Source organism: Neodiprion pinetum, chromosome 3 (genome assembly GCF_021155775.2).
Source record: "Neodiprion pinetum isolate iyNeoPine1 chromosome 3, iyNeoPine1.2, whole genome shotgun sequence".
Classification (NCBI taxonomy): domain Eukaryota; kingdom Metazoa; phylum Arthropoda; class Insecta; order Hymenoptera; family Diprionidae; genus Neodiprion; species Neodiprion pinetum.
The window spans coordinates 31,810,358-31,835,718 of NC_060234.1; the positions used below are offsets into that span (position 1 = coordinate 31,810,358).

Here is a 25,361-nt window from a genome sequence, read left to right on the forward strand (position 1 = left end):
TTATATATATATATTATACGTACTTACGTCTCTATTGTCACTATGCTAAAAAATGTGCTTTCAATAAGTTATAACCTATTGAAATTATTATCGTTGCTACGACACACCTGCACAGTATATACATATATATATATATTATACATGAATAGTTGTAATATTGATGCGAAATCACAGAACAATTGCGTAAATCATTCCATAGTATTTATACAAGGTAATTACCTTTCGTAAGAAAATCGGTAATAATTTGAATATACCTAGTTTTTACCATTTGACTAGAAGAAACCTAGTTTTTAAGTATGTCATAATTTTACCTCAGTTCATTTCAATAATGCTACGGGGAAACCCTCTGTGACAACACATAGGTGTGATTCTTTTGTGGTAAGCCAAAAATAAGTGTAAATATATTTAGTTTATTTTGTATATCTATAAAATCGGATTTCAATTATTCTTGTTATCATTATTTTTATTATTATGATTTTTTTTCCTGTTTCATAAAATTTCATACATGATTATATACATATATAGTCAATGTACACAATAAGCATGTATGAGTTTGCAGTTGAATCATGAAAGGAACAAACGAAAAAGGTTAATCTTAAAAAGAAAATTTTAAATGCGCTTAAGTAATCTAAAATTTAATATATAGTACTACACTGATTAGTAGATACGAGAGTAAATATATATTGTATATTGTATGTATATCACTGTCTCAGTGTCAAAGTTAAACAGCTTTAATTTAAAAAAAAAAAAAAAAAAACCAGAAGAGTAAAACAAAACTTACTATTTCAGAGCTTTAGTACAGTTAGTTAGAAGTTTTCGGTTCACCCCGATCTGTATATAAATTAGAAAATGCATACTTTTGCAGTATTAGCAATTATCTCATGCACGACGGCAGTGATATTAAATGTAATTAAACTATAATATATTCTGTGCCTTAATGCCTATGTTCATAACATGTGAAATCACTTGAAAAATATTTGATATACCGTTCCGACATCCGATAAAATGAAAGCAGTCCATTGTAAAATGTCGAAAAAATATAATTTAAAACTGTCGGTAATTGTCATTGTTATTTGATAAAAACTCTCCAATCACTGCGCATCTAATTTGAACGCTTCCAGGAGACGTGAATACTGGACTACGTGGAGATTCTACACCCTTAACGTGACTTTTGTTTCGTGCAAAAACTCCCTGCTGCGTTACTTTGCTCGCAACCATAATGCCTGTGGGGAATACGCACATTAACGCGTATTAAACGATATTTAATTTACCTCTTGGCGTGCCTGTGTATACATCATTCACGGCTCTGCACCGGCTGAAAAACTCTTCAAATTCAACTGTCTCACAGCCGCAATTAGTTCTTCACATTTATACGAACGTATTATAAAACACATCACACACCGTACGAGTTTCCAACTGTTGGAGCAAATAAAACACAATTGAAAAAATTGAGAAAATAGCAGAATGAGTAACGAGGAGGCAGACACGGTCTTATTGGGCCGAGCGTAAGTTTGCAACACGAGTCGTAGGTGAGCACGCATACAAGCCGAAGACGATTATTGTAAATACGCGACGCGAAAAGACCGTTAGCTCCTTGTTGCACACGATTCTATATAGACCAAAAGTATGCTACACGTTTTTTCACAAAGCACAAAATTGAGCTTAGGATCGCGTCACGTTAGACTTGGTGGCGACGGCGTCTGCGCGTAGTACTGAAATGACCACTCTCAACTTCTAGGACTCAAAAATTGTCTTTTCAGTACTTCGCGCACGCGCATTTGCAGACTCACTCGACCGTCGTAGAAATGGGTACTTTGTGCACGGGATACATGTATGGAAAAACACGTAAAGCATGCTCGCGTTATATAAAAAAATCTTTACAACTATTTCAGAGATCTGTTTCGTTGCCACGATTAGTTGTTGAAAAATATAATTAAACAAGATTTAGAAATACGATTCAAGACGGTAAGTCTATCGTGTTTTTGAATCCCATTCTATACGAATTTGCAAACATAAAAGTACTTACGCTGAAAATGAAATTTAGTGGATCAAATATGGGGGATGTTAACTAAAAGTGGACATACTCTTAAGTATTACTATTTTTTCACTAGATGGCTGCGAATCGCGTACTGAAACCTGTTTTTTCGATAGCAACGTTTTTTGTAGCTTGTAGCAAATTGAATTACCGTAAGGTCATATCAAATTTTGAAAGTTGGACTGCTATAAAATTCTGGAATTCCTTGAACTTTTTCCATCTAATCGGGCACCCGAAAAATCGATAAAGCCATCCGAAACATCGTGGGAATGACAGCTGTGGAAATAAGACGAAATTTTTCCGTTCGTTAGCTGTAATTTTTGAAGCGTTAATCGCAGCGACTTGGGGCTGGGCTTCATAATTTTATGGCGTCTGCATAAATCGATTTCAGCGTCTTTCAATATCTACTATAATTTTGCCGGAAAATGTCAAAGGGATTAAGCTAGCGTGACGATTCCTAGCGATCTTCGGAGCCAAATACGTTTCGTCTTAAAATCGATTTGCAGAACCCTTTTCCCACAAATTGGACTCTTAGAAATTCAAACAATACCCCGAGAACTTCGCTTAGGTATTAACAGCTCAGAAAATACTACGAGATTCTCCTGCTTTTAATTTATAACTCCATTTTTGCCATTTTAGCGCTATCGTTATATTTTATTTTATTAGTTTTCCCATGTAGTACAGTAATCGTCGGTTTCCTCGCAAGTCACACAACAAAATCAAATTCGAGTCACGCGACTTTTGACCTTCACTTAAAATTATTATTCTCTGTGATATTAATTGAACGTCATCGACCTTGCCAGAAATACCTAGCCAGATTTTCAACGCGGTTCAGAGTTAACCTTTTCCTCGTTCCAGATGAGGTGGTTGCATAACTTTACCGGCTGCCACGAGAACTTGCCTAGACGAGTCTAAGTAAAAGATCGCTGCCACCGCGTGTCGTCTTCAAACTAGTGAGAGTGTTGCTTCTGCATGCTGTTGCCCCGGGGAAAACCTTGACATTTTATAACTATGACAAGCTACTTGGTTAGCATATCCGTATAGACTTTTCTACCTCGTCTTATCATTTTATTTTCATCTCCTCGTGGATGATAGACTGAACTTTTCTTACGATTCATCTCGTTCGTTCTAAATCACTTTTACAAGCACTACCCGATGCAGGCTTTGAATATTGAAATACTGTATACACTTAATATACGGAGATATAACTTTCAGTGAAGCAATATTTTATTAGGTAATATTGAATGGCATTCTTTCCATTTTACAATCTATAAATTCAAACTGCAGGACATAATATTTAGAATTGGTGATTGAATTAAATTCAATTTTTTACAACAAATATTTGGTAAACTGCTCTGCTCTTCGGCTACTTCGTTTAACAATCGCTGTCTTACTTTTATTTTGCATAGATAGACCAACGAATACCTGATTTGAAAACGTAACTGACTGACTGTAAAATCGAGAAGAAATAAACAATTCTTTTCTCCTTGTACAACTGTACTCATTGTGTGTAATAATTCCAATGCTCTGTCGTATAGAAATTAACACCGTTGATAAATATGAATGGGCACTGTGGGCGACGAATCGATCTTTCGTGTTATGTCCCCGGTCCCACCAGGAGGAATACTTTCACCTCGTCTGCATGTGCAGGGAAAACAGTTGACCGCGGTGGCGTTCGCCTCGGGGTTAATTATGGCCGGCAATCCCGAGATGAAAAAGTACGCGGGATAAAGGTTTTCGACTTGTACTATTCGGATTGTGCCGCGTGGCTTATGCCATGGAAGTCGATTTTGGTTCATGCAGGGAGATGCGCCTCTGCGCGGACCTTACATCAGTAATGTTAATTAGCCCCACCTTGGGACTCCCAGTTTCATTGACGAACTTTCCCTCTTCGAACAAGACGAGATTCCAATTCACCGAATGTATTCCGTTGTCTAGAATCCGAAGCTCAGGCTTCAGAAAAATATATAGTACATCTGTTACACCCCAAGACCGAAAACTCTCACTGAGTGAGCCAGACGAAAAAAAAAAAAGGCTAGAATGCGTCATAACGCGGACCACACAACCAAAGAACGAAATTCTATCGTTTTTCGTTTTTTGGCCGTTGCATTTCGACCGCAATGCGTTTTGATGCGTATCCGCGACGCGTTCTGGAAAATCATGATTGACCAAGAACAAATTTGAATTCTCTTAGTAAACGGACACGAAAATTAAGAATATATATGAGCAAAGTGTATTTTTACTTCTATTCTGTAAAGTTGTGAATATAAACTAATCACCATCACTGTCATTAACCGATAAAGCAAAGGACGTAAGTGATGGATTTCGATTCTTTTTTAATTCAGACGATTTATGCGTTATTATTGGAAATGTTCTCATAGCGATGGGACAAAAACGAACAAGAGGGGACAATTTTGAATACAAGCTATTTGCAGAATAAACCAGGATCCAAAAATGAAAAATAGATCTATTAGGGAGTGACAAACTTCACCGGCTGTTTTCGTCAAGCAATTTCAAAACTATGAAGTACATGAGATGATCTTGGAGCTTAAAATTGAAGCGACACTTTCCATCTCGCTCGGTTCGCATGTCACTCAAATACACTCGAGAGCGCGATTTAATGTGTGATTTAACGAAACAGGTGCAACAACCAAGCTTCTTCCTTCAATTTTCGCTTTCACCTGGCATTGCTGATATAACGACAAATAAAGTTCGATAGCTGTTCTGGCGACGTTACAATATTTTTCGTTCAATTCTACTTCTGTAACTGTAAATAGATTCAATCGTTTCGCGACAGCATTACCAAGTATACAACGGTCGACATACAACGAACAGCTTGTTTTCAAAATTTTCACTTCTTGTTCATTTGTGTCACATTGCTATCAAAGCATTTTCTATAATACCGATTAAATCCTCTAAATTGCAAAAGTATCAAAATTCACCACTTGTATTCTTTGGTTTATCAATTAATGCCAGTGATGCTGATTAGTTTACATACTTATAACTATACTGGATACATGTCAAAATACACTTCGTTTGTATCGACAATGTACGTGTCTGTTTACGAGTCAAACGTGTATAACGCGTCGTGGTCGAAATTATAACGGCCACAAAGCGAAAAACGATGGAATTTCGTTCTTTCGTTGTGGTTCGAGCCATGACGCGTTCCAGCCGTTATTTTTGCTCACTGAGTGAGCGTTTTTGGCCTTGGAGTCGTAACATATCTACTAACTCCTTAAGTTGCTGCTATAACATTTTGGCGATTCGCCATCGAGAATTCGAAGTTAAAAATTGTTTCGATAAAAATACAGCTACCAAAAAAATGAATATTTTACTTCTCCTCCCTGATTCTGTTGTTACAAGAGTGTTGTTTACACGAAATCTGAAACTCATTGCTTAGAAAGAAAAATATCTTCTTGTTAAATTGCGCATCTACGAGCGCGTGTGAATCTCATGCAAATTCCACGAGTACAGGCCTACCTACAGCATACGAACGAACCGATCTTTTTTTTCGACAACTTATAACTAGAGTTAAAAAACTCTTGGTAGTGGTTTGTTTTACAATCACGCGTTCACCGAATCGATGCACGATGGTGTTTAATTTCGTTTTGGGAGACTATAATTTTTAAGTCACGTTTCACGTGGATGACCATCGAGTCTGTGTAAAATCCTATGTAAATGAATTTACTCCGACGCACTGTACTCGCTTGTACATAATTTTTTCACCCAGATTTCTTACCGTTCGTTGTGCACAATCCCCACTGAATTGCTGACATTTAATTATAATTTACTAGCAAAAAAGAACTCAAAATTAAACAAAATTAAAAAAAAAAAGTGGCCGAGTATTTTGTCCGCAGACTCACGTTTAGATTTATCCGCTTCAGCCTACGGACATTTCAACCAGTAAGAACATATTTCGCGGAATGCGAATTTTCCTTTGAAGGATACCCGACTCTCAGCCCATAATAATCTTCGAGTGTGAGATGGATAGCACTTCTCGCTACCCCGAATCGTGATTCGTAGCCTCTTCCCATTCAAGCGCACGCATACAAATTCCCGTCGATGGAAGCAAAGCATAGACGCAGGCACGAACAACTTGAAATTTCAATGAAGCATCACGGCACATCGGACCTCGCGCAGGTCCTTGTCATTTCGACAAGGTAGGAACGGACTCTCTCTCTCCCCATTTCCGAGGTGATATAAGCTCGGACAAGTGAGGCTCTCGTATAGTTTTGGTACAGAATCGTGAAAGAATACAACAGAGTATAAGGTGATCAATATATTTCCGATCATCATGGCTCGTCTGCCGATCGTGACCTTAGCGATATTCGTTGCAGTTTTTGCTGTATCCAGTGAGTACCGATTCACCAAAGTATTAAAGGATTAGTTTCAAACCGGTTAAACAACGCACGATTACTTACAGTTTTCCGTTAATCAGTTGCAATTCATCCAATTTCACGATGACGCTTTTCGATATTTCGTCGAGTCAACTATTCCAAGTTCGCACAGAGTGCGAGGTCTATCGTAACGACGCTCGACTAAGTTTGAGTCATTGAAATTGTAAGATAACGAAACTGTCAGCTTCAATTTACATCAGAATTAGCCAAAGTTGGAGATTGAAGATTTTTCATTTTTTATCATTTCAAATTTTATAACTGTCCAGCAATGTGACCTCAGCTGAAATCAAGAAAATAAAAAATATCACGGAAAATTTTGATGCTGATATATTGAAAATTCCTTCCGCCTGAAACGTTTCTTTACTGTCGCGTTGACCAAGTTGGATTTTCTCATTAAATCGTTGGGTATAGACCGATAAAACGATATTACAAAAAAGCAGTAATTTCAGTTACTAATCGTTGCATAGAACAAAAATGTATTGGACGGTATAGTTTGTTCAATATTGGAGAACACATTGAACTTGTAATTGCTATAGCTTACCTATTACTCAAGCCATAGAAGAACGACTAGCTTGGGTATTTCCATCGTTCTAACGTCATAGGTTTCAAGAAACGTTTTATATTCAGTCAAGGTGTCCATTAGTGACTGTGGAACTTGCATAGGTGCACGTGCATAGCGACCTTCAATTCCGAATTGTTCTTGGCCGAGCTCAACGTATACAATACTGCGGTGTAATATCGTAGTGAGTTTTGAGAATTTCGGCTGAAAATATGCATGAATTTAGTTAGAATCAGTTGTTTAAACAAAATCCTCTATACGATAGTTTCATTCATCGACGTATGCTCTAAAAGTTTTGTGTGTCCGTCGAGGCAAGATTAACTCGATTTAGTTGTCGAGCTTTCGCTCGTTCGACTCGGCCACTAAACTTTCCTGCAGTCGATTATGCCGTAATTTGTACCAAAGGATTCAAGAAGGCTTAGACTCGTGGAAACTCATAAGTTATCTTGAACTGAATTTATAACCGAAGTGAATAGGTACAAATCCTTGCAGATAAATCGAAACGTGAGGTATCGCGATAGCAGATAAATCATTTAATATTTCCTGCGTCTGGAACGGCGTAAGAAAGTTTCAAGGAAATGGAAAATTTTGTATTTCCGAACGGTTGTCTGTACTTGGAATTCACTAATATTAAATACTTGCCGAAACACGCATTGCGTTGTGTAATCGACACACACGCGCGAAGGTTGCAAAGATGCGCAACTTTCCCTCTCGTTACGCGGGGAACCTGAATTCTCGTAGACTCTTCGTTTCGTAAATGGTGGCTTAAGAACTGATCGGTACGCTGTTTGATAACTGTTAACGAATGATGGAACTTGTGATGTTTTGCGATTCTGTCATTTCGCTTTCTTTCGCACGATTATCACACGGACTTGTGTCCGACGTACGAGTAATCACATGGAATGTCGATTAAATTTCCATAAATGACAAACGGTACAAATTTTATGATTATTCAAAATCGAAGTTTCAAGTAACTATCCGCGACGAGTTGATGAAATTGAATAAATATTCTTCTCCGCCTCAAGTTAACCTTGACGTTTAGCATTTTATTTCTTCGATTCCACCTCGCAATATAAATATAAGCTATTAATGATATTCGCATATGACGCACATAATTTAAGTCATCGATCTTTATAAACGGTCTTGTTTACGCGATAATGGAATTGCTTTTAAATTGCGAAAATGTCGTGCGTTCAAGTTGGTACCAATAAAAAAAAATGGGTGCGTGTACTTATGTACGCGCGTGAGAAGTTATACTTCTTTGGCATCATTAAAAAATACACAACATGTCAAAATCTTCTGTCACACAATGATAAAGAAAAGAAGTATGTAATAAAAAACAATAAAACAAATAACGGATGTCTTACATTATATTTAAATAATCTGTTAAATTTTTGTCACGAACTTTTTATTAAATGTTCTATTAAATTTATTTCTTTATTTTGTAAATATTAAAAAAACCAATAATAAATATTCAACATTGACAATTTAATAATATTTAGTATTAATTATATTAAATAATGATATTTTAATTTATATCAATAAATAGTACATACGGATAACTAACCTCAATTATATTGGAGCACTTGAAAAAGTATTTTAGCACAATTTTTTCACTAATATTCACAAATAGTAAATAATATTAATCCAAATATTCAATTTAAATCACTACTGAATATATTTTATTGCCACAGATATAATTCGCACTTGTATGAAAATAAAACACGTGTTGTGACTGTAAAAACTAAAACCATGTGGATAAATATTTAGCTTTTTTTCGAGACTTAATGAATTCGGTTGAGTGGGCAACTTCATCCTGTTAATTTTGTGTTACAGTTTTGTGTTACAGTGATGCGCACGCATCGTGAAATTTCACTCTCATCAGTTTTTCATAACGCGCCTAAAGAAGTATAACTTCAAAAAAAGAAAAGAAAAAAAGAATTAAACCGGTACAAGATTGAACTATTGCTTCGATATTTTAATTCGTATATAAAAAAAAAAAAAAAACATTTTTTACCCGCGTGACGTGATTGCAGGCTTTGCTCAGCGTCAATTCCAGCAGCAATACTTCGCTCAACGTCCCCAGGTTCAAAGCTCTTCCCAAGTACCGCAACAGTACCAACCGACTCCTTCGACCGCACCCCGAGCGTATTCGGGCAGTTGCCCGGAGAAGAACGGAAGATTCCCCGTCCCAACGCAATGCGACGCTTACATCGAGTGCATCGATGGCGTTCCCGAGGAGAAGCTTTGCCCCGAAGGATTATTATTCAATCCTGACGCTCGATTCAACTATCCTTGCGGCTACCCCATCGACGTGAACTGTGATGGTCGACGAAGCCTCCGTAAGTATCAGTTCAAAATGATCTCTGAACGATATATTTTAGAGGAGATTTCCAACTCCGAGATAAATCGATCCCTTTTTTTTCGATTTCGGTCTACCACAGAGCCCCCTCAGCCAACCGAAGACTGCCCTCATCAGTTCGGATACTTCAAGGTCGGCGACAGTGTGAACTGTGGAAAATTCATGAATTGCGCCGATGGCAAAGGATACATATTCGACTGCCCAGAGGGACTTGCCTTCAATGCCGAAAGCTACCGTTGCGATTGGCCGGATCAAGTGCCTGATTGCGACGCCGAAGGTAGATTTCCGGTTTGCAGGCGTTATGGGATAAATTTCATATCCGCAACTGTGCAGGCGATTTTTAATGCGGATTTTCTCCTTCTCTTAGCGTACTTGGGTTTCCGTTGCCCTCCACCCGGCGAAGGAATTTTCGCACAAGGCGAGATTCGCTACTTCAGAAGCCCGCAAGATTGCCAGCGTTACTTCATCTGCGTCGATAACAGCCCCCGCCTTCAAAACTGTGGCGAAGGAAATGCGTTCAGCGAAGATATCAACGCCTGCGATGCAGCTGAAAATGTTACCGGATGGTTAGTACGATCAATTTTACATCTGTAATAAAGCTACTTAAAAGGCATAGTTAATACAACCTGTGATAATATTCTGAGATCTTAATCAAATTTTCATCCAAGCAAGAGTAAAATTTTATCAAAAATCTCACCTCTCGTATTCACTGTTTCAATTTTTCAGCGAGCCGGCTGGCTCTATTTTGGACAGAGGTGTCGGTCAAGTGAAGTTGTTTTAGTCATCGAGGCGGAAGAGAAGATGCGGTTGACACTGGACTCGAAGAACATTGTACTACGTGCCGAAGAAAGCCATGAGTTTGACACAGTCGTTACATGACATGCACATTATCAAAACAAATACTTGACACTAAAACTGTCTGATACCATACAATAATTGGGATTATTTCAAGTCGTTTATTTCACACCTCCATATATGTTATCTTGATTGAGGACTACCACAGATTACTAAATCCCATCAAGTTATCAAAGTGACTCGACACTTATTACTGACCCATTTTTGAGCCATTGAAAAGCATAAGACATTTCCTCAAGACACGCTCTGCTTTGGCGAGATCAGAAACGTAAGCGCTAGATGTTTCGCACTATATTATACATTTAATTCTTCGAATTTCAATAGCTATTACTGTGGCCGCCAACTTGGACCATGTAAATCTGATCAAAACCAATACCTATGAGAAAAAAATCCTTCGAACGAACGTACGTTCAATGGTGTTATTCTAGGATGAACCTATGCCACAAATTACTATGAACTGATTAAATAAAGGATTTGAGATTCCCGAATGAATTTTGACGTTTGTCAGTTTGCATATTGCGATGAATCGAAAAGGATCGGCGAAAACGATACACGGAAGAAGCTGCATCATCCCCCAGTTTGACGGTTTTTCTTATATTGATGGCTTTGGCTATGTCACACACAGCCACATCTTTTATCGATATTTTTTAGTCAAAATGAGTGGAATTGTTATCAGAATAATAAAAATTGTCTCTTTAGAGCATTATTCCATTGCCCATTTAAGACTCAAAGGAGACACTGGAAGGTAAGACCGGAAACTGTAGGACACGTAACACGTTATTGTCAGGAAAGTTATTGTTTGAAAGTCACAACACAGGCGATGAATCACATAACGTACCAATTGAAAAAATCTGATGCAAATGTGGACGGTTATTGCGCCACCCCAAGAACCAGAATGACTTAGGTTTCAAGTAATCTGTCGTACTGTAAAGGCTAGATTATCTCAGGCCTCGACACCGGCAACAGAGTGAGGCACGGAGCGATACAGGTAAATCAGAGATCAAAGGCGTTAAAAAGCCTGTGATAAATTTGTCATAATCCATATCTCACGCGCTGCATAGAAAAATTGCAAGTAATACTTCCCGTCTCAAGCTGTAGTCTATCAGTGGCTCGGTTAATCAAACGCGATGTTATTTCGGTGTAATATTCAAGTATGCACTTAAAAAGTGTTCAAAAATTTATAATTCTTTTTACCGAAACGATTTTTTGCACGCATATTTCTTACCATAATTATTACGAAGTCGTTGAACTCGTTCTTTTTGCGAATAGAACAGGTAACGTTCTGCTTCGGTTAATTACATCGATATAATGTTTGAAATCTAGTTCAGAAACAGATAGTGCTAGATAATTTATCGTCTGTAAAAGTGGTATCGATATCTATGAAAATCTAGCGTATGTTAGTGAAATGAATGATGAGTCTGATTTCAACGGATAACTTACGTAACGCTTCAACTATATCTTGAAATTGATACAATATGACATGTTTAATTGCGCACGTAATTCTGATGTACTCGAAAGTAAATACCGATTTCAATTTTTGTAAAGCAAATCGGGCGTAGAATAGCTTGAGACGAGAATTGAAACCTTTTTCAAGTTTTGAAATAAGCTTTCATACAACAACTTAAAATGGATATCACGGTATTTAGAAACATCGCAACGTATCCGCTAACTACATATACCTATTAGTTACCATTTAGATAGATCAACTGCAAATTTCCTGTTCAATCAAATATGGGCACTAGTTTCCTCGTTTCCTCTGGAAACTTCGATGCGTAGGAGTCGAATTTTTATCAGAGAATGGCACATGCGATACAGGTGCCGTTGATCACTTCGCTACGCACACATGTAGAGCAGTAATCAATAACTATGACCGTGTTACCTTGCTAATGTGTTTCAAACCAGAGCTTGATCATCAAGCCTGTCCTCTTTTATAATTATAGTTAATCACTCTGGTCGAGTACAAAGGCATAAACAGTGTATTATGGATGATTAAATGATGTAAACACTGTAAAGAGTTCGAGCTCTACAAAAACTACACACGCAAACAAGCACTACAAACGGATTTGAATAGTACATGAATTCAAATTCCCGGCGTTTTGTTGGCAAACAAATTAACGAGAACCATTTCACGAGTCAACAGATTCTGATTTGGTTTAAGAATTTTCTTTTCCCCCAATTGTCAATCGTGAACCGCAAAATGAATTTTTGCCAATAAGCTCTACTGACCAATGTATAAGTGAAAGTTCTTATTTTAAGTGGCATTTTTACCTACTTATCACACTCATTTCTAATCAACGAACGTTATCGTTTTTCCTCTATTTCGCGATATCGAACAAGCAGCGTTATTCACATACGCTAGTCAAACCAGTGAGTCACCTGATTTCGAAAAAGGTATTAAATCGAATCCTGAGTTTTGTTCCCAGTTTGAGATAAGGGGACCTTGCGGTCTAGCGGGTGAGAATTTGACTGCTTTTCAAAATTTTTTTTTTTTAATGAAAGAAATGAACAATGTCACATAAATTTTGTAGGCATGTTTTATTACTTATAAATTTTACAAAATTGGAATTAAAAAAAAAAGAAATTTTTTTTTATTATTTTAAAAATGGCGCTGAAGTCGTCCCTTCGAAAAAAGTTGACCGTGCTGCTGTTGATCGTTTTGGTTCTTCCACTTATCTGAAACCAAAAAATTAAAAATGACCCTTCATTATTATGAGTATATCTATCGCAGGAACTGAAATGAAAAAAAAAAAAAATGACAAAATGGCGTATTGTCAAAATTAGAAGTCGGAAAACAGCCGGATTTTAACAATGTGTTGTTTATAAAAAAATTATAAATATTTGATGGAAAATTTTCGTTGTAGTCCCTGCGCTAGCTGCCAGTGTACTTAATAACATATTTTAATTTGAGATGAATCGGTCGAGTAGTTTTTTTTAATTGATCAACATAAGACAGAAAAAAGTAGTTTCGAGATAAACGCATTTGAAATTTCAAATAAGTATTTTCTCAAAAATCATAGACCGTTTGTAGACCGAGAGTTATGCTAACCGATTTAACTGTCAAAACTGAAATATTTTCACTACAACTCAGGTAGACAACTCAGGTAGCAGCTGCTTTTCTACGAACAATAGAACTATTCACTGAGCGGACCGACCCTTCTACTCACTTTCGCGCCGACCTTCAATTGGCTGTAAAACTTAAAATACTGTGAATATCATTACCAAATTTTCACAGTATACTTTCGAAATATTGAAAAAAAACATCGATTTTCTGAAAATTCTAAACCCAAGGTCCCCATAAGGTTGAAGCAGGATTTTTTTATAAGCTACTTCATTCGATCTAGACACTTCCGGTGCTATTCTTCTGCTACACGAATAATCTCGAATAAAGAGATTAAGAATTACGATGAAAAATCTCTCGTATTTCCGATATACCTATAAATACTTGCAGTAATGACGACCTCGATAGTCTAAAGTTTTAGACTACAGGTTTTATTTCAGAAGTACTGGAAATTTCCCAAGTTATTCAGCTATCGTTATTATACCGGTCAACACGTATTTTGAGTCTGAGTTATGCATGTCGAATTTTGATTTTTTTCACCTAACTAATGAAAGAAAAAATAGTTTTATCAGACAAAGTTTGCTTTCGTAGAAAACAGAACGATATTTCGGATTTTAAGAAAAATCACCTATTTTCTGAAACATTTATTGTAAATAACGACTAAGCAAACTTGAGTTTCGAACTTAAATCACTTTTATTAAAAAATTCAAATGCGAATCCAAAGTTTCTTTAATTCTTATTCACAATGCTTGTTTGAGAAAATAGGTAATTTTTCTTAAAATTTATAAAAGCGAACGTTATCTAATAAACCTATTTTTTCTTCTATTAGTTACGTGGAAGAAAACAAAGCTTGACATCTAGGATGCTGAATTAAAGCTCGTGTTGGACCGGTGTCATTTATCAACGTCGAAACACAAAAGCAAACTTTATAAATATTACACGAAGATTTTGGCCATTATTAAATGTATGGAATCAAAATTTATTTATTTAAATATAAACTTGAAGTAAAATAAATATTTTTTTGTTCGCCTGTGTTGTTACTCTTATAAGCAGCGGGACACGCTCACCTTTCTGAATCCTAGAAGTAAATAAGCCGGAATAGATCACTGATCCGTACCGTAGTACACACACACACACACACACACACCATCCGGGCTCGTATTTCCGATCGTAAGACGGCACAACACACGCTTAGTCCAATTGTTATCCGCGCCTACGATAATCGTACTAGCCTGGAAGCTTATCGTTATCTTGGGATGGAGAGAGCAAAATAGAGAAGGACAAAAACACTCCCACCCACCCTAGCAGAAACGCACACACGTGAAACCGGCCTACCAGCTGTGATGTTCAACCGTTGAATTTCTCGGGTAGCCGTCACCACTGTATAAAGGGCTTTGTCAGTCGGAGGCTCAACTTGGCCCGGTGAATGCGTCGCGCGCGCAGAGCTCGTGAGCCAACAGCTTTCGGAACTGCGAATGGAATCAGCTGTGCCAAAATATTTGCAATTAGTCGGTTACTTGAAAATCCTTCTGTTTATCAATTTTTATCGAGGTAACATCGGACTCACATTTGTCACAATTATTCATGGAATACCCGAAGGCGTTTATCGAAATCTGATGATCACTGAAACGCAGTTCATGGTACCTTAGTCGACAGTTAACATCCAAGGTGAATTGCTCATCCAAATTTGGTTCTTCTAATACTTGTGGCATCTCGGTATGTGAATATAAACTTACAGTTAACTTGGATTCTTTTCCTCTCACAATTAAGCTTCTGTGCTGTCGTGCGGTATTTATATGTAATTAATATTCTGTAATCGTTTTACAAACGGTATGAATGTTATACGTACACCTGTAAGTTGGAATGTGTATTTACATTTACGAGAGCAAATATGGCACAACGAGTGCGAATACGTACTAACTTCGAAATACACGGTAACCTTTCAATTTCTTACAACAATCACCGTGTAATTTTAACATTATAGTATATGTACAAGATTATCAAGCGGGGCTAAAACTTTTAACTTGATTCGTGGTTTTGCAAAAGTCACTTTAAATAAGAGATAGAAGAAAATGTTGTATTTTCATCATAGATTGAGTCAGTGGTTGTTTCTTTTTACCAACCACCTAACAGCCAGCTTCTGTGATCGTACATGTTTATTACGGTTCAATAGCAAGTTCGTCGGGGAATTAATTGCACGTTTTTTCAGTTGTAAAATTTCTGCAAGCATGCTGAATTGCTAAAACCGATTCTACGTCTTCCTAGGAACTAGTTGTATCATATCGTATCGTGATCATCGGCCCGTTATTTTTAAAATAGACAAATATTATCATATCTTCTTGGGTTATCGTTGACTAGAAAAACACGTGTAACTATATTAAGTATAGAATAACGGTGCTTGTAAATCGAGCATGTGCTCCTCGTTGCCATTTCCGTAAACTTACCAGTTATCTTGCTTACCCGAGTTAAAAACTCCTGACGTGTTGAGCAATTTGCAAATATCCTTGCGTCGCAGCTTTTATGGTTACCGATCGTGCCAGCTATTTTTGTCATTAACTTTATAGGGACTTTGTGCAAGATGTGAGAACAAAACTCTCGAGGACAGCTGCATGGGACGTGAGTGGTATATTACTAGAAATAATATTTTACAATGTTTAATCGGTATTCCAGAAAAAAGGGCCGACGTCCGTGTAGCGCGATCAAATTTAACCTGACGCTAATCCGCTTGATCCCAATCTTCGATTATCTCATATCGTTATACAGTCATTGGATTAATCAAAAGTAGAGCAAAACGATCTTCGGTAAACAATATTATTTTCAATGTGTCAGTCACACCTGCCTGAGGTTCAATAAGTTTTTAATCATTGAAAATGTGTGGAACGTGGATACGCGTGCATACGCGTGACTTTTCCTAATGAGAGTCTGGTCGTTAACATAATTCCAATGGAACTAACGAGTCTGTTTACTAATTTATTTAAGACTCGGATCGTTTCGCCATTTGACGCTATTTCAGTCGTTCACGGCAGGTGGCAGACGCGACTTCGTGTTAGTTAGAGCATGTGAGAGGTTTGATTGCAGTAATTGATAACCGTGCATACTTACGTTGTAAAGTGGGGAAGTTGATAGGCGTGTGCGCCACACTTCTGAAAAACAAGTGTCTTATCAAGGCTGTACATTAATGCGTTGTTCAATATCTTACGCACATTTGTGTCCGCGCGGAAAATGATTTCGGAATTTGTAGACTATCCAATGAGAATCTGGAACAAATTACTCACCCATTGTGTATTACTGACGAATTACGTGCCGTTAAAAGAATCCGTCAAGCCTGAGCGCTATTTGGTTGAATTCTGCAGGTCGGTAGGCCTCACAATCAGTGCAATGGATGTTTATTCAGGAGGATTTTTTGCGTACGTTTCTTTTATCGAGTGAAAATTTCAGGCTCAATTTCTAATCGATGATCGATTTGTCGGACGGAAGGCCAGCATCTTCTTTGCTTACTTAGATCGGGACAGTGAACTCTATAGATGCACTTAACGGCGCAGGCGGCTTCGCGCGTCTAGACGGAAACAATGCATCCGAATGTGCGTAGGCGTCATGGAATTCCCAAGGTCAAGAATGAATCACGGGCGCGAGAGGCGCTCGAATACCTCGTCGTCTGCAGGAGTCTGCGAAATGATGGTGCAGATACGCGGTGGCAGACCCTTCTTCGTTGAACAATTTCAGAAACAGCCCCGTACTGTGACAAACTAACATTTACATCGTCGAAACGATTTTTTGGGTGACTTGAAAGAGAAAAAAAAAAAAAATCTCTAATTACTCAACTACAATAACGTTTGGTGCCTAATGTATTCAAATTTTATACGATTCAGTTGAGACATACGTACATAAGTCGTTCTAACTTGATGAAAAATCACTTTCGAGCGATCGATATTTGTCTATGCGAGCAAAGTTCTCGTTGCCTAGATAAGAATAGCATTCATCGTCCATTTGAAAACACTTCAGTCGCTCGACCGCTTGCCCAGGCTATGTTTGGTGGGAAAACGTATCTTTGAGAAAACCGCCGACTATACGAATCAATAGAATTTCATTTGTTGGAAGATCCGTATCAAGTCAAGGGTGAGTTTGTGCTGCTTCTGTGCTCGTCTGATATTTGTAGAATATTGAAAATATTATATTTAAAGGTATTTATGTAGTTACAAAAATATCGTCATATTAATCACATGCTCGAAACGGAGAAGTAAATTGATGGAATAAAATGAATCAAGTACACGTTGAAAGAAAACTTTTTATCCGGACAAAGAGGAATATTAATATTTTAAGCGTATTCTACACACGTATGAGATATACGTATATGAGTTTTATATATATACACATGTATACATAATACATATACGTGTATACGGTTCGGCTTATCTACACACTAAATAAATATTTAAATTCTGTCTGTTATTTCAATGTTCTGCTGGCACAGACGTTATCAGACCAACTGTTTCACCAAACATTTATTTATTACGTATATTTTCGGAAACTTTGGCTAGCCTTGAGTATGCGGAACATCTTTAGTACGTTTATAATGTGTAAAAATCGATGTGTAATGAAGGAAAAAAAAATTATCACAAACAACATGATACGTATAACGTATGTTATAAATTCAATCAATGTAACCCGTAATGAATTATTTGGCTTTAAACTAGCCGCCGCGGCGCCGTGTTATTATAGAATTCACTTTTACAACCAAATTGACTTAAAAATCTGCAGTGTCTTTGTGGAAATATACTTCTGAGCATGAATTTTCTAAGGAGTACATAAATCTATATAATAATTATACTATAAATTGATTCCGTCCATTCAATTGAAGCTATATTCTAAAATTGAAACGTAATTCATTTACTTTCCTCTGTACCCTCTCCAAAGACGTTGAATCTGGATTTCCACGAGTACACATGGTGCAGTGTGATTATCTTTTGTTTTCTGGGTCATTGATCAGTGTTCCAGACAGTGTAGATATACAGAGATTAAAGTGTCACCCACATGTAAACAGACATAATTAAATAGAACCAAAGCCTATTATCGCGGATATTTAAGCTGCCAAAATCGACAGCTAACTGTAACCCGATTACTTGCGAAATCTAAGTAGCCTACCGCTGGTGTGGTAAAATGTCAGACTATTTTAAATATTTTAAATACTAACGCAGGAAGGAAGTAATCACGATTCTATTTATCCACACTGCTAATCCTGTAGTTATAGAAAATATTTGCCCACTGCGAATTTGCGAGATAAGTTATCCTCACCCGGGTAGAGATGGATTTTTAACGAAGAAACGACACGTTAGCAGTAATCTTCTTCAGAGCCGACGTCATCCGAATCAATTATTCTGATGTTTTAATTTTTGTTTCAGATGACTACTTGGCTGCTCTATTTTTTGGCCATCATTTTCCTGCTGGTAGCTTTAATTCTGACATCGGACAGCCATGACGTGGTTCGTTTTCACGCCAGGTTCCTTTTGTACTACATAGTCTCCTCTACCATCGCCGTGATGGGCATACCTTACATCATGCTCAGACCTAAAGATGTCAGGAATTGCCGGTAAGTTGATATGCCTAATGTGAATGAAAATCGTCTGAAGAAATCGTCTTGAAATTTCAATTTTTATATCCTTTCATTTCGAATATGTTACGAATGCAATGCAACCAATAATAACATGCCGGCGCTGACGAGTGTAAACTTATTAATCTCTTTTGCAGGGATCTGTCAGCACTGCTCAAGCAAGTTACCAAAATCTTGGGTATTCAGTGGGAACTTCGTGGTGCAGCTGAATTGAGTGTAGAGCGTGGATGCGTCGTAGTCGCCAATCATCAAAGCACACTCGACATTCTTGGTAGGTATCCAAATATTCACGTCTAGGAAAAATTGCTACGTGCAAGTTTTTTCATGGCATAAAATGTTACGCATTTAGTTAGAAAAAACCCTACAAGGTTATTCAAATTTTTCAATTCTTTGTTACATGTAGGGAAATTTCGGATGAAATGGCGATAGATAAGAAATGACACATGGTATAGTCCAATAAAGTAAAGTACTTGAGAAACTGTACTATGAGCCATCTCTTACCTAGCGCCATCTCATCCGGAATTATCCTAATTAAAACCAACAATTACCATTTTTTTTCGATTATCATAACCATCCAGAGATGGTAAATCAACCTGCGCAAGATTCAAATTCAGCTAGAGAGATATAGGGCGAGTTCCAAAATCGCACCGATGGTTCTTCAGTAAGAACTGTAACATCCTCAATTCAGTTTAATAATTTATAACCATTGAGATGGTAAATCCACCTACGCAAAATTAAGCCCTGGGTTTGTCTAAATGTATTAAGTGATTTCACAATTTATTATACTTGGCAGCGCTGTGATACCCGAATCTCTGTGCAGCTGGCTGTTGAATTATAGCGTTGTTCTTTCATTTTCACACTTCCGGAGTTTTATCCTTACGTACAATACGTACAGTCCGTGCATTCCCCGAATGCAAGATGCACTGGAATCCTCGAAAGTTTTCATCCTAATTCAGGCATTGTCGCTATAGATCTTGAACAAGTTCAAGTGTTTTCATCACACAAAAAATTACACAGGGTGCTTCGATATTAATAATCTCCGCGTTTAGTTTTCCATCTTCAATTTATACTTCTATTATATCGTTTCTTTACACGGCTAACTTATTTATCTTTCAAAGGAATGTTCAACATCTGGCAAGTAATGGGAAAATGTGCACCTGTGGCAAAGCAAGCGATTTTTTATGCCTGGCCCTTCGGCTTGGCGGCTTGGCTGGCCGGGGTCGTTTTCATTGATAAGCGAACGCCGGGGAAAGCTGTAGCGACTCTCAATGAAACGAGTAAACTTGTCAACACTCGCAAGGTAAGAACGAAAAAAGCTGTTTGCGTTATGAATAAAAATGAAACGCCCTCGTTAAACTTTTCTACACTTGAATAATTCCAACAATAAGTCACCAAGGTCATGTCGGATCTCAATGACTCGTGTGTGGGACTGTACGTTGGTAAATCTGTTCATTTTTATAAATCGCACTCTGACTCATGTACGCTACGTCTCCGTGTCTTGTACAATTTTATTACTGGCTTAAGTTCGTTTCGTTTTAAATATTTGTCATAGCATGATTTATATTTGGCCATACCGTTTGCAATAAAATTTTGCTAAAAAAGCTCAAGGTACAAAGTATGGCGTTTGATAACTTAATTGACAGTGTCGTTTGGGAATCGGTACACAAATTATTTTCTTCATTACTGTGAACGTGCCTGTGTGTGGTTACAGTGATTATTGCAGCATCAATATCTTATCCCCAACACTGGTGATAATATTTTAATTCATTATAAAACTCTCACTAATGTCGAACTAATTACGTTATGCTTCTTATACGATATTATACCGTAGTGAGTGAGTCATTCCGTTTCATTTTCTTCTGGTAATTAAAAAGTAAATATTCGTACAAAACATTAAGGATATTTTTTCTGGTCAGATTCCGCGATTGACCACGAGTACTGTTGCAGGTGAAGATGTGGATATTTCCTGAGGGTACGCGAAATAACAACATTATTGCGAAGGGTATGCTGCCCTTTAAGAAGGGCGCCTTTAGAATTGCAATCGAGAATCAAGTTCCGCTTCTTCCAATAGTCTACTCGCCGTACTACTTCATTAATCATAGAAATCACTACTTCGGCAGGGGTAAGGGCAAATACATTAGTTTTCGTTTGTGATTTGAAGAAATGAATTTCACCCACCGAGATGGTATTGACTTGTTCGTCATAAATAAGTTACGAGAACTTTGAATCCTACAGTTCAGGTATAATTGGCCAGCTGAAGACTGATGTGTTTTTACTAATCTTATTGTACAATAATTGTACCTTGCGTATTTATCATATTATTGCATTCGCAAGTTTATACGAAAAATGCTTTAAAAATACCAAAGTCTAAAATACCGAGATTACAAAAAAAAAATAAACATCGATATCGCTACATCGTTTCAAGTCACTACAAAATCGTTAAAATCTATCATATTCGTTCGATTTCACTCTATGATGACTTATTCAGAAAACTTCCTTAAGAATAATAAGGTTAATAAGAAGTATCGATTTTTGGTTAGCAAATCTTCGCAATATAAAGTGTCAACCTGATACCCAGCATAGCTTCAAAAAATATGAAAAAATAGAAACCAATGTATGTTACATAAGTACTAATAATACCTGCTTCATGAATTCATTGCAGGTAAAGTGATTGTTCAAACTTTAAAGCCTGTACCTACAGAAGGTCTGGGATTGAAAGACGTCGATGATCTGATGGAAAGGACGCAAAAAATGATGCGAGAAGCTCTGAAGGAGTTGACGAAAGAAGTCCTTGCACCATTGCCACCAGATTATCCTGGACTCCAAGGGATAGAAATCCCTAAGACTGAAATGAGTTGATGAGCAAATCGTTGCCTTCATGTTAATCATGTAATCATTCGAAGATGATTAATTACTGGTAATCATATATTGTTGCGATCCAATATCAGCGTAGTATATGCTGTTCGTTACTTTACAGAAATCTATCAGGATACCGAAGACTGATCAATTTTTAGTGAATTAGTAGGCCAATTAGCTGCGATGTGAAGCTATAATTATTCTACCAAAATATCAATTGTGAAAGGAGAATCACAGTCGATTCGACAAAGTAAACAATTCGTTAATATCATCGATATCTTATTTGTATTTTATTTATAATGTGCCAGCAATTTTCATTACATTTGTAACAAGTAACATATTTTATGCACATGTAGTGGATGCGACATTTGTCATTTATTGATACATAAATAATAAACATCAGAAATTTACAAATTATTATTTAAAGTAATAAGTTTTCGCAACCCAATTGCAAATCTGAGGTGTGTACAAAGAATGTGAACGATATGCTGCCTTGTGAATATCTACGGCAGGCATTTTCTGTACCAACAGTATACGTGCATTTGAAGTTCGGTTTACATATATTACCTGAAATATTGTAAATTAAAGTGGTAAAAAGTAAAGTGATAAATATAGAGTTATCCAAAGAGCATTTATTGTCTACAAGGCTCGTCGATTGGAGCATAAAAAATCTGCATCAAATTAAATCCCGTTTAGAATTTAGGAATAGCTAAAGATAAATCTGAGTGACTTGAATAATTTGTAATTAATTTTACACAATTTCTCTACCAGCCTCGTTATAACGCCTGACTAAAGGCAACACGATTTAAGACTCGGTGAGTCTTGACGTTGGCTGAAGAACATAAAGACGGACACCCCTGGGTAAATTTTTGTGACCAGTTTTCGGCGGGCGAGTGGGCCCAGGTGAACCTAGGCGTAGGAGGGTTCTGTCTATCGACTCTACCTAACGGTCTCGCACCGACATTCGTAGCAGCCAAAGTAGTGTCAGTGTGGAAGCTTGAGATTGAGTCGATACAAAGTGAGTACGTAAGATTACTTGTCGACTGCGACTTAGAAATGTCGATCAGCTCGATCATCCCCGTGAGTAGACGCGGAACCGCGTCCACCGCCAACCACCGTCAACCACCCCCTGCCGACTCCGACCACCTTCGTCCTCCTCGTCCCCCTGCTCCACCTTGTATTCTATAACATTAATATTCATAATTATTACAACTTTTCATTTGCTCTCTCGATCTTGAATTTTCGTAGGCATAGAATCGAAACGCTGTTTTAGCGAGTCGCAAGTGAAGTATCTACGTTGGGTAGAGAAGCAGCATTGTTTTTCAACAAGTGTTCGTATGGGAAAAAATTCAGAGTAACTGTAATACATCACGGATGCGCTAATTTTGATCGAGATGAAACAGATGCTCCGTATATGAGACAGTATTTAACGCAGTGTCCTGATTTAAAGTTCTAAAAATGTGATTGTCGGCGATTTATTATTTTTTTTTTGAAGCGGAGAGATAGAACGAAGCTTCTTGAAACTTCAAGTGTATTTTAACACACATTTGAAAGGTACTAGCAAGAATTGTTATGATCCAACTGTCGCAGAACGGCAGCATTATTAGCTGACCCGTTAACTGAAGAATATTTCTTTAGTCAACGGCTGACTATCGAAGGGCCTGGCCGCTTGAGTCTATAATCGGCAGGAAAGATAAAGTCCGTATTTCTTGTCTGAAATGTGAAAACTAAAATCATTACAATCAAACCTAACGATTCGGATCAACAAATTGCATTTGGTGAGTGGTTGGCATGGTATACATAAGAATACACGAATATAACTTCGTTCAGTTGGAGCTAAAATTGCTGTGCGTCGTGTTTAAGATCTGTTAGCACTTAGCTGATTGTTCTGTGGTATTTTTTGACGAAATTTGCTGTCATAAAATCACAATACGTTGTACTTACATGCATGCGTGAACGTGATTTGTAGCATTATATAGAAAAAATCTTACGGGTAGATTCGGTTTGCCTCACATGCACAAAGACAGTGTTCATTCTGTACACTGTGAAGCAAATACCAGAATTTTTCGAGGAGTCATCGTGCCTCAGTCTCCCCTACAACTTTGTCATCTGGTAAAACACTGACAACGAATAAGCGAGCGCCCGAGCACAAAAACCAGTTACGTAGGCATCCGACCCCGAGCGAGCTTCAGCAAGTAAGTGTTTTAAAACTACTTATTTTTAATTCGTGCACCATTCTATTTGATGTATCAAGATGATCCAAAAAACCGTGATATCATGTTAATTGTCGAGCTCAAACGTAAGAATTCTGAACGAAAATGAATGTGATTTAACGTTTTTTTATGAGATTTTTAGTTCGTCGATGATAAAAAATATATGACAATTCAAAGTAATTTTATTTTTTTACATTTCAGACAAAAATGACGCACTCCATCTTTCCTGCCAATTCGAGATTCCAGCGGCAAGGCGCTTCAATGGTCAGCTAATAACTTCGCCATTTTGCGACGATTGATGGTGAGTAAATTTTTCTTGTACTGTCCAAATGTGAGTCTAAATACGCTCAAAATTCTAGAAAGCTTCGTAAGTTATCTCCCGAACAAAAAAAAAATAACGAACAATCGTACTTTATTGATTAAAAAAATAAATATGTGTACTTGTCCCGATCTTTCGTACGGCAGCATTTAAAGAACCCGGTTTCCACTTTGAACCGATGTAAAAGATATTTTTTCTCCATTATCTGATTTGATTATTAACCTTTTTTCGGTGTTACTTAAATATTTAGCTGTATATTTATTGATTACGTTCAGTTTTTAACCACTTGTAGACGATAATAGTACAAAATAAATCATTATAATCAACTATTTTCACGTGAACCAATATCAAAAAGCTATGTTACTATTTTTGCACGGTGTGTGTAACATTTTTATAATATTTAATGGCAATTGTAATTATACGTTAGGTGGGATTTTTCAAACTTGTCATGTTCACAATAAATTATTTCGATGAATTTTCCGCGCAAGCCCAAATTCAGTAGCTATCAATGCGCCAATGAAATTTCTATAATGTTTTACAATTTTCTCATAATCTTGTCGGTCAAATCTGTCAATAAAGAAATTATAGTTACACAATGTTGTTGATATGCTCTAATACTGAAATTATTTATTAGTATTCGAGGTATACCCGTCAATATAGACTGTTAAACATCTCTTAAACAATCAACTTTTTTGAAAATAAGTGAAATATGTCTTTTCTTTACGCTGAATCCAATGCAGTTGTTTACATTTACGTAATTCTCTCAATGATGCTGGAAATAAAATTTGCCCAGATTTTTCGCCCTATTGGCAAAGAACAACGGTCAAAGTATAGATTTTTTTTGCATAATGAAAGTAGAAGAAAAATACTTTCAAATGACACTGAGAGTGTCGATTCATCTTTCCATGCGACACTTTGAGAGGCAATCGTAATTTTGAGGGTTTCACATCGTTATGCCGCAATCACTTACAATACTGGCCCCGGTTTCCGGCAACTTTTGTGGAACACAAATACACAAATTTGCAAAAATATGCATCAAGTATTTCAAAAGTTATAGCGAAACGAAAGAAGAACATAGAGGAATGAATAAATTTAGATT

At 37.1% G+C, this 25,361-nt stretch overlaps 2 protein-coding genes and 1 long non-coding RNA gene across 10 annotated transcripts; 2 read left to right on the forward strand and 1 right to left on the reverse strand.

Annotated features, from left to right (window-relative positions):
• The first annotated feature begins 6,232 nt into the window (after positions 1-6,232).
• On the forward strand, positions 6,233-10,700 carry LOC124214701 (protein obstructor-E). The gene is made up of 5 exons (XM_046617268.1): positions 6,233-6,387; positions 9,028-9,333; positions 9,436-9,630; positions 9,721-9,919; positions 10,080-10,700. The coding sequence occupies exons 1-5, from the start codon at positions 6,330-6,332 to the stop codon at positions 10,132-10,134; spliced, it is 813 nt and encodes a 270-aa protein (XP_046473224.1). The 5' UTR covers positions 6,233-6,329; the 3' UTR covers positions 10,135-10,700.
• A 2,049-nt stretch (positions 10,701-12,749) lies between these two features.
• LOC124214703 (uncharacterized) lies at positions 12,750-16,823 on the reverse strand. 2 transcript variants are annotated; one of them, XR_006882188.2, is made up of 5 exons: positions 16,542-16,823; positions 16,369-16,409; positions 15,727-15,897; positions 14,567-15,076; positions 12,750-12,881 (listed from the first exon to the last, which is right to left on the reverse strand). It is a non-coding gene; the product is annotated as an uncharacterized lncRNA (long non-coding RNA). The 2 variants fall into 2 exon arrangements; XR_006882187.2 differs by lacking the exons at positions 14,567-15,076; positions 15,727-15,897.
• On the forward strand, positions 14,808-23,925 carry LOC124214700 (1-acyl-sn-glycerol-3-phosphate acyltransferase alpha-like). Of its 7 annotated transcripts, XR_011176797.1 has the most exons (9): positions 14,808-14,934; positions 18,666-18,853; positions 19,012-19,145; positions 19,993-20,174; positions 20,822-20,996; positions 21,537-21,763; positions 22,502-22,748; positions 22,979-23,508; positions 23,728-23,925. XR_011176797.1 is itself a non-coding variant. In XM_046617266.2 (7 exons), exons 2-6 carry the CDS (start codon positions 18,666-18,668, stop codon positions 21,731-21,733), a joined length of 876 nt encoding a protein of 291 aa, XP_046473222.1. In that variant the 5' UTR covers positions 14,808-14,934; the 3' UTR covers positions 21,734-21,763; positions 21,852-22,140. The 7 variants fall into 7 exon arrangements, 4 of the variants coding, with proteins under 4 accessions (XP_046473222.1, XP_046473219.1, XP_046473220.1 ...); XR_011176796.1 differs by having other exon boundaries at positions 22,979-23,925; XR_011176798.1 differs by lacking the exon at positions 22,979-23,508.
• Positions 23,926-25,361: the final 1,436 nt, after the last annotated feature.

Bases quoted from the DNA above. Each gene is read 5' to 3' on its own strand.
- LOC124214701 (XM_046617268.1), top strand. From the start codon at position 6,330: ATGGCTCGTCTGCCGATCGTGACCTTAGCGATATTCGTTGCAGTTTTT. The intron at 6,388-9,027 runs GTGAGTACCGAT...ACGTGATTGCAG, and splicing joins TGCAGTTTTTGCTGTATCCA to GCTTTGCTCAGCGTCAATTC. The intron at 9,920-10,079 runs GTTAGTACGATC...TCAATTTTTCAG, and splicing joins GCTGAAAATGTTACCGGATG to CGAGCCGGCTGGCTCTATTT.
- LOC124214700 (XM_046617263.2), top strand. From the start codon at position 18,666: ATGACTACTTGGCTGCTCTATTTTTTGGCCATCATTTTCCTGCTGGTA. The intron at 20,175-20,821 runs GTAAGAACGAAA...GTACTGTTGCAG, and splicing joins AACTTGTCAACACTCGCAAG to GTGAAGATGTGGATATTTCC. The intron at 20,997-21,536 runs GTAAGGGCAAAT...AATTCATTGCAG, and splicing joins AAATCACTACTTCGGCAGGG to GTAAAGTGATTGTTCAAACT.